General features: G+C 37.9%; 3 protein-coding genes across 3 annotated transcripts in view; 2 read left to right on the top strand and 1 right to left on the bottom strand.

Annotated features, from left to right (window-relative positions):
* CUNH2orf69 (chromosome unknown C2orf69 homolog) overlaps window positions 1-341 on the top strand; it is a 6,958-nt gene extending 6,617 nt beyond the window's left edge. The window contains exon 1 of the mRNA XM_017728420.1: window positions 1-341. This exon is cut by the window's left edge and continues 6,617 nt beyond it. The gene's annotated coding sequence lies outside the window, so the exon portion shown is untranslated.
* A 3,595-nt stretch (window positions 342-3,936) lies between these two features.
* On the bottom strand, window positions 3,937-12,333 carry TYW5 (tRNA-yW synthesizing protein 5). The gene is made up of 8 exons (XM_008630384.2): window positions 12,316-12,333; window positions 11,878-12,032; window positions 8,850-8,919; window positions 7,910-7,954; window positions 7,295-7,432; window positions 6,600-6,687; window positions 6,004-6,120; window positions 3,937-4,327 (listed from the first exon to the last, which is right to left on the bottom strand). Exons 1-8 carry the CDS (start codon window positions 12,331-12,333, stop codon window positions 4,071-4,073), a joined length of 888 nt encoding a protein of 295 aa, XP_008628606.1. The 3' UTR covers window positions 3,937-4,070.
* Window positions 12,334-12,774: 441 nt separating this feature from the next.
* The window catches only part of CUNH2orf47 (chromosome unknown C2orf47 homolog), a 9,479-nt gene continuing 9,312 nt past the window's right edge, over window positions 12,775-12,941 (top strand). The window contains exon 1 of the mRNA XM_008630372.2: window positions 12,775-12,804. Coding sequence (XP_008628594.1) covers window positions 12,775-12,804 — 30 coding nt within the window. The remainder of the gene's footprint in view (window positions 12,805-12,941) is intronic.

The raw sequence follows: 12,941 nt of genomic DNA, 5'->3' as shown, positions 1-12,941 counted from the left end.
TAGCTGTTCCACATCACCATGGAAACCATGGAAAACTGATACAGGCAGTCATTTTGCATATAGTGTAGTGTGGGTTATAAGGTAGTGATGGCTTTGTTGTTTCCTGTCGTTAGGGCTTGATTACGTGTTTCCAAGTGGCCCAAGAATTGTCAAATTCTACTTAAGCAAGTGGCCAGAAAAGCAACTGATGCAATAAAAAAGGAAAAATAAGTTATTATCTGTTTTTAATTCATGTGTATAAACACCTTATGTACTTCAAAAGGAACAGAGTGCCATTACTTCAAGGTTCAGAATAAATTTTCTTTCTTTCAGTAGGCTCTCAAGAGAGCACTTTCAGTCATGATTGCTAGTTTCTTTTGTTAAACTTGGCACTTCAGAGCTGAGTTGTTTCTAAAGAAAGCACTGCTGAAGAACACAAAAAACAGTCAAGAGACAGACCAGTGCTGAAGGGCAGAACAAGGCTCTTCTCCCACACTGGAGTTTACACACTGAGCAATACCCCTAAGCCTGGACATCAGACAAACCTGTTGCATCCCTTGCAGGCTTCATGCTTAGCTCTTCTTTCCCATTCCCCATCATGAGAAATACATTAGGGTTTTGTGGTGGAAGTTTAAAGCAATTCATGTCCTGCTTGACAGCTGAAGTATAAATGTTTTCACAGCAAAAACTGTCCATTGCTATGATCTGTGTTATTGCAAGCAACAGCTTCTGAGCGTTTTTGTATGAACATGGCACTGCACGTGGAGCTGCATTTTGACACAGTTGAGCAGTTCTTTTAATGGCTTCAATCTGCAACCAGGAACAGACCTGAACAGTAGGAAACAAAGTCATCCGCTCTTGTTGCTCTCAGGAGTCACCACTTAGAGAGATTGTTGCTCCCAGAAACTGCCACATACAGAACACAGAATCTATCCCCACTGCAGAGTCTGACCCAAAGTAAAATAGGAAATCTTAATGTGCAACTTTACTGCACACTTGGGTAACTGTCTAAGAAAATGTAAAACTTCATCTGTCCTTCAAATAACACCAGAATCTTTGGTTATTGAGTGATACCAACTTAGAGAATCCCTTGTGAAAGATACAGAATGTGTATCTTCAACACCTGTATAATTTGCATGAAGATAACAAGTTTGGGAAGATACCTTTTGGTCAGAGGAAAAAAGAGTCGAGTGTAAAAAAAAAAAAAAAGTAGAGGAATTTATTTCTCTGAGGTTGTGAAATAATGCATATTGGGATCATATCAAATGTAATATTACCTCTTCTATGGTAAAATAATTCTCATCTTAGTCAAGTCAGTCTTGTTTGGGAGACCACGAGTGTGAATGAGACAAATAGTTTCATCCTGCATATTTAAAAAGAATTACAAATATATTTCTGATCCTTTGTGATCAAGTCAAACCCTTTCACATTAGGCATTTAATTTGACACTTAAGAACCTGGACCCTGTGTAGCTACCAGAGAAGAACGTCTTCTTAAGTACATCACATTGTCAGCACAAACATGACAGGCAGATTTTTAATGATATGTTTAATTGTTTGACAAGAAAAATCTTTTTACATGAATTTTTTCACTTGAATGTTTCCACAGCAAGCACATTAAAAAGAAATGAAATCTGAAATCAGTTGTCATGCTGTATATTTCATATGGCCAAGAATAAATAATTCTTTTCAGGTGTTGACTTGCAATGAACTTCGATTTTAAATGCCTCAGTCACCAAATTTTTAGAGTAATTCAAGGTTTGGGGTAGGCCAAGTTTAAATTCCTTATTTCAGACATTGTCTTTATGTAACCATCAACTCCTCTTTCAGTGCTGGGCAGTCTGCATCACCCAACTCCTATGAATACTGTTTGAAGTGACTGCTTTGAATGTTTAAGATGGTCAGTTTATTTTTCTAATACCTGTTAACACAACTTCATCTGTTTTATTGTGGCAGGATCCCATTTTGGTTTAGCTCTCTAAAGGACAAACGTCCACAAAATGTCAGTGGCTCTAATTCTTTGTGTTATTTCAGTAATGGATTTCTAAGTGTGCCTACTTGTATCTGAAAGTTTTTCCTTCAATGCTTTCATCATTCATTCATCACTTTATTGCCTGCTTCACACCATGTAGCACAGTGGCTACAAAGCACTAAATAACTTAACTTTTTTTAACACAGTAACTTCCAGAATTTTATCACTAGTTAGATTATGCTCAAATCAAGAAAATACTTTTTTTAAATGCTTGTATTCTTCTTTTATAGCATTTCAGAACAACTGTTTTAGAGAAGTTTCTAAATAACAAATTGAAAAAACTTTCCAAGTGAAATAAAGGCTTTATTTTAAAGTTGGCAGCGTGAAGATAAAATTTACACTTGTGTGTTGAGGGGGCCTGAGAATACCAAGCTAACACCTCCCTTTTGTGAATGGAGACCCAAGGAATGGCAGAAGGAGGCATCAGCACAGTACTTCTCTGTACCAGTGTATTGAGAAGCTGCTAGCAGTTATAGTTGAAAGTGATGGCTGTGCAGGCACAGTGCTGGAACACAGCTTTGTTGAACCCTGCAGGCTCTCTGAACCTCTCCATTTAGTCCTAACACACAAAGACTGTGCTCTGTTCACCTCTGCAATTCAGACTGGGCCCTTGGCATTACCAGTCTGACAAAGCCAAGAGGCTACCCCAGCCTAAGGGGCAGAGAGATTCTGTCTCAGCAGTATGCACAAGCAATCCTTGTTCCTTTCTGAACAAAAATTTTGGGAGACCTATTTGTGATCCCAAATTTAAATTCTACCCTCAGAATGTACAATGATGCCCGTCAGAATCGCTTGGCTGGTTCCATTCATGCTTATTCATTGAGGTGGCTGGGTGCCCATTCACATGGTACCAGACTATTTTCACTGTTGAACTGCCAAGAAGAACAGGTTTAGAAGAATAATCTGCACACTGTTCAAGCTCCTGCTCTTCTGGAGAAAGCTTTTTTCCAGCACTTTTAACACTACACATTTATTTAGTCTAAGAGCTTTTGACAAGTTACAATTCTCAAAAAACATTGCTAGAAGTAACAGACTGACCTAAGTCAGATAAATGCTGCATTCCCCAAACAGCACAAGTAATAACATCAGAGGCATTTCAAAGAGACAATGACAAGCCTATCCTTTTTGTGAGATCCCCACCTTTATTTCACAGGGCTTTTGTAAGCACCACAATCTGCTGAAAAAGTAACCTTCTACAATGCCTAAACAACAGGCTCCATCCCAAAAGGTGCTATGCAAACCCCCTTTCATATGGTAACAAAGAGCATGTCAAATACAGCTCTCAATAGAGTCTATGTCTACTCCAGAACTATGAACTCCATTGCAGATTCTAGGACTGTATCTGAATGGATTTGTGGGCACATTAGTTCCAAGTGTTTCACAGCTGCAGAAACAGCAATGCTGTCTGACTGCACTGGGGTAGTGACAAAAAAGATTTTCCCCCAATAATACATTACCGAGCTAGGAAAAGGGTAAATCATTTACATTGCAGTCAAGCTGCCACACAATTCTAAGCGTAACCTGGCACGATTACTTTTTGCTTTTTTCCCCATACCCACTTTGTCTCACTACAAGGGGGAGAAGAAACTCCCTACACTAATTGCCAGATCATTACTTAAAAAGAAACCATGACCATTACAGCTACCACCCAGGGCTTTCTTGGGCCTCCTCAGAAACCACTATGGCTTTCCTAAACTTTAATGAGGTTGCATTCAGGAAGATGTGCAGTTACTTCTAAGCATACGTGCTGTCAGCCCACATACCAAAACTTTTGTTCAGAAAAATTTAAGCAGAACATTCCAGAAAGGTAGTTATAAGTGGAGGCACTGCAAATGTCTGTCTCGTTGTAGAAAAAAGACTATCTCCAGATCAAGTGGACTGTGTCCCCACTTCTCATGGAACACTAGAAAGAAAATCTACAAGATCGACTTTGTTATAGATGAATGTTTATTGACAGTTTTTATTGGTCTCACAGAAAGTGTAAGTGCATATGGACAGTTTCCATACTAACATACAATTTGCTACTTGCAAGGGACCTTGCTGAATTACAATGTGTTACTTTAGCCATAATCATTCCTATAGGCTTTTTCTTGGATGTGTAAAACCATTCTCCGAGCATAAAAATCCCTATATTCTTCAGGTAGTTCTTCAAGTGTTTTCAAGGCCCTGTCCAAGATCTGTATAGCTCTTGAGGCTGCCATGGGATCTTTATTTCCATAAGTGTCAGTCTTATCATAGGACTCAGCAGGAAGGTGCTTCCAAAAAACATTCAGTGCCACTCCAAATTCCTCAGAAATTACATTATGGAACCACAAAGCTGTAAAAGGAAGAGTGTCTAAAATAAAAATTACTGTCCAAAACTTCCACATGACTCAAAGCAAGTGTCAGAATCACCCAAACTAAATCTAGCTGAGGAGAAGTCTCAACTACTGTATTTTTGTTTATTTATATTCATATGAATATATTGCATTGTACCAAATTTAAGAAGTTTTTCAAGATGTTTATACTTATCCATAACTTCCCATGAAAGTAACAATTGCAGAAGTGTAGAGGTACTCAAATGTAAGCAAAGGATAAGCTTGTGTAGGATGAAAGTACGACTCCTTCCCTTACTCACATCCCCTCTAAATGCAGATACCTATTTTCACTTAGTCCCTAACTTTGCACATACTGCCCAGGCATTAATGTCACCCTCCAGCATCAGCCAGGTCACTCAGGCAAGTTGCTAATCTTCTCATAATAAGTCATAAGTCATGAAGCTTTTCAGCTGAATCATCATGACTGTGATAAGGAAGGCAAGACATCTTTGCTTCATTGAGTACTTTTGAAGGATTAGTTTAATATGGTATATTTAGGCTATCTGAATTTTAAGCTAAAAGGCTGAATGCTGTGTTTATTGCATCTTATTCACCTGTAGGTGCTGAAGACATAGAAAAGTTTATTCTGAGAAATCAACATGAAGTTTCTTTCAGGTTAGGAAGAGGGGCTGCTTCTACCTTCTTCATAATAACCACACACATTCCTCAAAAAACGGGGGGTTTTTTCAGTGATATGCACTGCAGAAATCCCTGTTCTCCACAGCCAGTCTTACAAGAGCTGAGTGTGTCTCAAGTTTGATTCTGCTCACCCACTGGCAAAGACAAGTATCTGGACTTCATAACCAGAAAATAGGGATGCAGTGTGACATAGCACTATCTAACTGTAACCAAAAGTTTATTTAGGAAGAAACATAAATGGTAAATTCAAAATTAAATAATAAGTCCAAGGCTAAGAAACTATTATAAAATAACTTCCTAAAAACCTATTACTTTTTTGTTTACTGACCTGTTTATATTGCCCAGATAATGTAAAAGTGACAGGATAAATCATATCTGCTGCAAGCTCATGATGAGTTAACATAAAATCAGTAACAAGTAGGAGTAGTTCAATAGGAAAAATTCAAATGCCTTTCCCTGACTACCAGAATTTGTCATGTCAGCCCAGGAAGCAGCTTTCTCCTTGTGCAGAAAAATGATTAGAAATTGTCTTTCCATTTCCCAAAGATGATTATAAATCTCTAGAAGGTCCAATAACTCTACCATCCATAATTCCCATCAGACCATGTGCCTCACAGTGCTCAAGTGCCAGAGCTACAGAAGAACAGAAATGGTATTTCACTCAAATTCTGTCACTAAAAAACTCAGGGCACTGAAGTAATTTCAGATTTCAGAAGGTAAGTTTACACTATTAATGTATTAAGACACAAATTCAGAAGCATACAGTATAAACTTGAGGGAAAGTAAGATTTGTCAGTAGATGTAATAAGACCGTTTTTCAGGTTAATTGTACAGTTGGAAGAAGTAAATGAGTTTTGCCAACGTCTTTCAAGGCTCCTACTTGTAACACAGAACGCCTTAGTAACCTCTTACCATCTCCAGAAATCACAAATTAGAAACAAGACTGTTTAATACCATGCTATTTATTTGGCACTATTTGGAACTGTTTATTACTTACCTGGAATAAATAACACATCTCCTGCTTCCAAAACACATTGATAGCGCTTGGCTTTCACAAAAAGGGGATATTTCTCCAAGTTTGGGTTATCTACATCCAGCACCTCTGATTTAGTACCTAGGAAAATTTCAGTGAATAAATATTCCCACTCTTCCAATAGTGACAAAGCATTATCATATTGCTGGAAACGGCAGTTCTTGAACCAAATTTAGTACTGGTTTATTTCTCATAACCAGGGAAACCTGATGGCAGGGAAACCCCTCATTTACTGAGGAGATGTTCTCCTGTTGTCTGTTCTGTAACTGCAACCTTATTAACATTACAAACCACTTTTCCTGACATTTAGAATACCATTTTGAACCCACGCAGAACATTTTACTCCTTCACCTGAAGTTTTCAGGTGCTGAAAACAATCAGGCAAAGCTGCTGTTCTCCTTAGCTTTGACTAAAGCAAACAGGATCAGAGTTAAAGGAACAAATGACTTCTTTTATACCAAGTCACCTGTTAATGATTATTTTCTACAAGCGCAACACTTCTGAGCTGAAAGGCAGCTACGATCACCAAACTCTGAACTAGATATCTATGACATGCATACCTGATAAATATAAATATGGTGCATCTCGAGGACTGTACAAAACAACTCGTTTTTTCCCTGTTACTTGGATTAAGAAGTTGTCCATCACCTGGGATGAGCATAATAAAAGAGATGTCAGCCAAAAGTTAAGAGTGACTATATAGACTTCAACTAATCTGATTATTAGCTTTAAAAAGAGAATTATTAAAACTTTCATGTGTTAGGAATTATCTTCTAAATAAATTTATTCTGAATTCACTGCACAATGTTAGAAGACAATCTTATTTGAAATCTATTGCATTGCAGCTATAAACCACTACAATCATTGCATGGTTGGCAGGCTGTTATACAACTGGAATTTATTCTAATCTGACTATTAGCATAAAAAAAATAAAAGGAAAGTAATATTGAAGACAAAAATATTGAAAGTTACTGTGTTTCAGATTTTCAACTGAAACTCAAAACGGTTAAAAAAAAGGAAACAAAATAAAGCATCATTTAATCTTACGGAATTAGACATAAACCCAGTTAAGATATTATGCCCATGCAATGCATCATTTAAAATTCACCGTACCACTGACTGTGATTCATTTCACTATTTCAAAATATGTGAAGTTTGTCATTATTCTCTGATCTTTGACAGAGATTTTCACCTTATTATCTCAACTCTGTAACGCCATCTGCAACATTTTATGCTAAACCCAGGTATTACCTACATCATAATGTGTCCATAACTGTAATCCAGCTGAGCTGATGCGGAAGACACTAGAGAAAAACTGTTCCTTCTCAAAATACTCCGGAATATTAACATCTTCTGCTAAAATAGGAAACTGCTTCCTGATATCTGCAATATCCTGAAACAGAAAGGACATAACTCTTAGAACACCATCTATGCACATTTAAATGGAGGAGCACTTCACAATGATTTCCCATCATATGAAACGGGGTTAGAATTCAGCATTGGCAAACACCTGACATCAGCAATGCTTTTCAGCACTGACTTGCTCAATGCCATTAATAAGAACAGCTAGAGAGCTGCTCCTAACCATGGCTGCCAGGAATCACACTGAAGAAGCAAGAGATCAGCAGAAATCCTTTTGTATTAGTTGACAACAAAAGCTAAAGAAAGGGAGTTTAGCAATGTACTCTTCAGTGATCAGCTAAGCTCCCATGCAACAGCAACTATTTTAGACACATTGAAGTACTCTGACCAAAATCCAGTCAGAGTCACAAACCATGTGACCCTAAGTTAAGTTGTATGATAACAGGCTTTAAAAAATAGTTCTAAACTGCAACTTTACAATATTAGAACTGAATCTCCAGTAACTCACCTTCCTAACATCTTCACCCACTGATCGCAAATAGTACTTTTCATCCTGAAGAGAACACAAAAATATAATTGTTTGGGGTTTTTTAATAAGAATTACCAAAACACTTAAACAAAGAGCTGGTATTTTCTCATTAATCTAATGCAGAGTTTCATTAAAATATGGTACAAATAAAGGGCATCTACAAATTCAGCTACTTTGTTATACTGCCCTTTACTGATCCCTGCTGCTCATCTTGAGAAATGGGAAAAATAAGTTAACTGAAAGGAGAAGAGTGAAGTGTAGGGAGACTGGTCAACTGCTTCAGCATTGCTGTTACTGAACAGACTCAAAGCAAATGCAGATTATAATTTAAGTACTAACTTAATTTTCTACATCAGTATACTGATGCAGAAAACTATTTTAATTGGCTTCAAAACTTACAGCATTCTATGTAGTATAAAAGGTAAAAAGCATGTCTACATCCAAAACTATCTGCTTCCCAATCATAGTTATCTGAAAACTCCCTAGCCTGAACACTGATATGTAGAGATAACCACACATTTGCTACTCACAAATTATGTTACAATATATCTGGATTTGTATTTTGATAATCATCCAGTGTCATTCTTCATGACATTTTCTCACAAAACACGCAAATGATATGGTTGTTATTTTAAAGCAAGGTTTGATTTCTAAATTTTATACTGGAATTTTTACTCATGTAAGCAGTTTTGTTAACAGAAACAGGGTGACTGAAGTTAACCACATGTACCTATACAAAACAACTTCTGAGAAAAATTACTTCTCCTCACATTTTTTCCTTTGGCACCAAGCCACAAGAAAATTAAATTAAAGATTAAGTCTTTTACTGAAGTAAGACTTTAAATTACAATTCATCACTTTCCTCTCCATATACCAGCAAAATAATCAACAGAAGAAACTGTGACACTAAGGAAATTACCTCAGTAAGAAAGTACTCCTTGTGCTTGACTTCAGCTGCTCTTCGTACAAATACATCGAAAGGCAGAGTTCTGAAATATAAATATTTATTTATATATAACTTATACCATGAATCAATGCAACCACACATGGCCTAAACTCTAGATTTATAATAAGCTCCCTTACCAAATCAAGCATAATGGAAGATGCAATAGTCTGCTCTCTTACTTTTTTAACTTAACATGGTAACTAATCAGTGTTTGCAGCAGATGTTTGAAGAGTTCTCCCAAGACAGAAATCCTACATTTAAAAACTTCTCTGCTTTAGTAAATTGTTCCCATATATATCCAAACAGCATCCCGTAATTGCTGAGGCCAGAAGCACCTCTGGAGATCCTCCAGTCTAAGCCCCTTGCCAAGAGCAGGTTCACCTACAGCAGCTTGCACAGGACAGCATCCAGTTCAGTTTTGCGTATCTCCAAGGATGGAGACTCTAGGCATAATCTCTCTAGGCAACCTGTTCCATTTGTTCCATTGTTTGACCATCCTCACTATAAAAGAGGGTGTGTCTGTGTGTGTTAAATAGATTAATAGAATTTCCTGTATTCCAGCTTGTGCCCATTGCCTCTTGTCTTGTCACCATGAACCACTGAGGATCCAGGTTCATCAACTGTTTATACACTTTGGTAAGATCCCCTCTTCAGCTTAGGAGTTCTGAATGGTCTGAGTCACAGAACAAAAAATTTTTCACAGTCAAATTAACACTCAAACTGTGGCAATAATTGCTTGAACTGTTTCTTTAAGTGTGTCATTTTTAGGCTTGTTTACTGTACATTTTTTATAAATTTGCAGAAAAGCTCAGTGTCAAGAAAACTACAACAGGGAAGATACACACATTTATGCATTTTCTGCTATGAATTCGTGCAGGAACACAAATAACTACCTTCATTTGTAGATCCATAAAATTTATTTCAGTTATATGAACTTAAAAAAAATATATATATGCTTCCTCAGCTGCTCAAAACACAGGTATCTTGAAAGATATTTTCAAATGTTTCTTTACAGTTTTCCTTAAATTTACTAAACACAACTCCAGAAGATTCAAGAAGAGTCACTGGGCATTAGAGCTGGTCCCTCTGAAGTCAGTAAGAGTGTTACACAATTATCTAAATAATTTTCATACAGATTACAGATTTTGGTATCAGTTGATAGCTGAATGGCAAACCAAGCACAAGCAGCAACAGGACACGTATTCATTATTATGAATTAAATGTTGTATTCACTCAGCTCACCATCTCACACTTAAGTATCACTGGATAATGAATTATTGCATGTAAACATCCCATTTCAGAGCAACCACCAAGTACCCAGGGTTAAGAAGAAACCATTCTCAAAAATTTTCTTGATCCTGTCATCTCTTCTACCAGAATGTGAACCTGCATCTGACAGTACTTAGACCAATTGTCTAAACATTTTAGGCTTGTTTGCAATAGGCAAATACAAAACCCACTGAAGTCAATAGAAAACCAAACAAAATCCAATGCTGTGACTTCAGCCAAACTGTTCTATTATGTCCACTTACATTTGCTGCTGAAGAAAGTGAGAGCACAGCTCTACTACAGCTTAAACTGATGCATTCTGGTGCTACCACAGCTCCGCCCTTGTCTGCCCTAATCACCCCATCTCCCCCCTTACGGTAGCACTGGCACTCATCTGACCTCTCCGTGAACCTGCTTACAAAGCTAAAACAGCAGAAAAACATTCAGATTTCTGCAGCATGTCACAACCTGGCTGAATGAGTTCCAGAACCAACACAAAAACGGGTAGGAGCATGCAACTTAACAACAGAACTGCAGTACTACTAATGTTCTTCTGTAGTTTAAACTAATGGAACTGCATGTAAGTCCTCAGAGTTTCTATTATTTTGTTTCTACTTATTCTCCCTTCAGATTAGAATGAGGGGCTTGCTGTGGAAAAGGTCAAAGCTTCCTGAATTTCAAGTGAAGTACATGAAAGTCCTGACACCTGGTATAATGAAACACCATCAGAGCATCAGAGAGTCCATATGGCTGTCTACAAACCTGCCAAAACTAGGACTCCAGAACAACTGTATGTGAACTCACAACAAGAGATACTAAAAAAACCCCCAAAAGAGAGTGGGTAAAATAAAGTATGGAGATAAGGCAAAGTTATTTAAGTACAACCTAATTTCAAAGATTCAAAAGTTCATTACGCAGGGAGAATGCATCGTAATTGTAATGTGTATTTTTATCCCGTGAACAACAGGCCCCACTCAGAGACTCATAGCTTGTCTACACCTACAGCATACATTCCCACCTGCTTAGAAGTTTAACAGACTGAACACATCCTGTTCCCACTTGGAGAAAACAAAGGACTGCTAAAATAAAGGCATTTACCCTTGAAGAGCAACACAATGACTGAGATTAGATGAACTCTGAAGAAATGTTCTGCCAGTTACATAAGAGGAGCTCCAGAGGAGATCAGTTTTTTTGATCAAGATTAAAGAGCTGATGAAATGTGTGCTACCCAGTAGTTTGAACATTCTGAAAGTTGCACATGCTAACTTTGAAAGGAGCTTGGTTTTAATTAGTTACACCATTTCTGGAGTGGAATACCATGCCTGCCACACACCAGCAGACCCATGGTGAGTCAGAAACTATCACTATTCAGTAACATTGGGAATGCACCATATAACTAGAACAAAATACCATGTCATCTACTGTAGACATCAAGGGTGTTCTGGTTTGTTTTTAATTAACAGCTGCAAGTGCCAGGCTCAAATTTCCTACGGGAGTGCTCTGACAAAATACCTTAACAACACTTCTTCATGACATCACTTTCAAGGTGCTGTTTGGCCCCCCATTTCACCCTCATTGTATTTATTCAGGATGTAGAATTAATAGAAGACAACCCTTTGATACCTAATGTAATGTTTTCACAAACTATCTTCCTGTTCTCACCCTCAGCTTCAAACAGATGCAAGTTACAAGCACATGCCTTTAAAATACAAGAGACCTTGGAGTGAAGTACCTATACACAAAGTTCTTACTGAGGAAATCCATCTGTGGCACTGCAGAAACATGAATCTTTACTTCTTTAGATCCTTCAGCTTGGCTCAAGTAATCTATTGTCCATTTGGTGGTGCAAGTGCCCAGTTCCAGTCCTGTCAGCACTACCGGCTTTCTCTAAGGAACAACAACAACAAAAATTCAATGGTGAAATTACCATAGCATTCAGTGGGAAAAAAGCCAGAATGAATTTTTCAAATTACATTCATGCAAACAAGTCAGCTGAATGCCAGGACCCACTACACAAAGTCTCGACTAATCTGTTCACAAGCACTGTGAATCAAATGCTAAATGTTGAAACAAAATGCAGTAAATTATGGAACTGTTTCTCTATTAAATATGGCTTCTTTCCTAGTTGGGTAAGGAAGGATATGGAGAGGCAAAGACAATTGTAGCCCACACTTTGTGCTGGGGCCATTGAGGTATCCAACCAGACGAAGGAATAGATTTAATCTTTTTAGCCAAGGCTTAGCACGAAACATGCAAAAGCCCACATAGTTAAGGTGTATGTTGTGAGCTGTGGTGATGCTGTTATGTTCTCATGAGAGAAGCTCTTTCCACCTGTATCAAGGTTCCTCGCTGCTCACAACCACGAACAGGTTTGATCCAGCCCGCACACAAAGAAACTTTTGCTTTTAATTGGACATCGGGGAGGGATGTCCAGTTTATGTATATCCTCCTTTATTTACCGAACAGGTTTGATCCAGCCCGCACACAAAGAAAGAAACTTTTGCTTTTAATTGGAAATCGGGGAGGGATGTCCAATTTATGTATATCCTCCTTTATTTATTGAGAAAAAAGCAAGAGATGACAAAGCAACAAAACTAACGCTCACACTTTTTAACCACTGCCAAAGGAAATGGACTCTCACAGAGATCAGCTGTCGGAGGTTGCCAGCAGCTCAGAGAGGATCTGCCTGTAGAAGCTTCTTGCTTCTGAACTCCCATTCCCCTCAACTGATTAGGGCACCTCTCCAGGAACACAAAAACCCAAACCCTGAGGTTTGCCTGCACCAGCTGTGCCAGC

This window comes from Corvus brachyrhynchos, unplaced genomic scaffold (genome assembly GCF_000691975.1).
Source record: "Corvus brachyrhynchos isolate BGI_N302 unplaced genomic scaffold, ASM69197v1 scaffold370, whole genome shotgun sequence".
Classification (NCBI taxonomy): Eukaryota; Metazoa; Chordata; class Aves; order Passeriformes; family Corvidae; genus Corvus; species Corvus brachyrhynchos.
Note: the sequence above shows the minus strand (reverse complement) of the source record. Positions and strands in the feature narration are given on the sequence as shown.

Excerpts from the sequence above, each read along its gene's own strand:
- TYW5 (XM_008630384.2), bottom strand. Across the intron at positions 6,688-7,294 it reads AGTTATGGACACATTATGAT|GTGATGGACAACTTCTTAAT; the intron begins GTAGGTAATACC and ends TGCTCATCCCAG. Across the intron at positions 4,328-6,003 it reads AGATGTGTTATTTATTCCAG|CTTTGTGGTTCCATAATGTA; the intron begins GTAAGTAATAAA and ends TTCCTTTTACAG.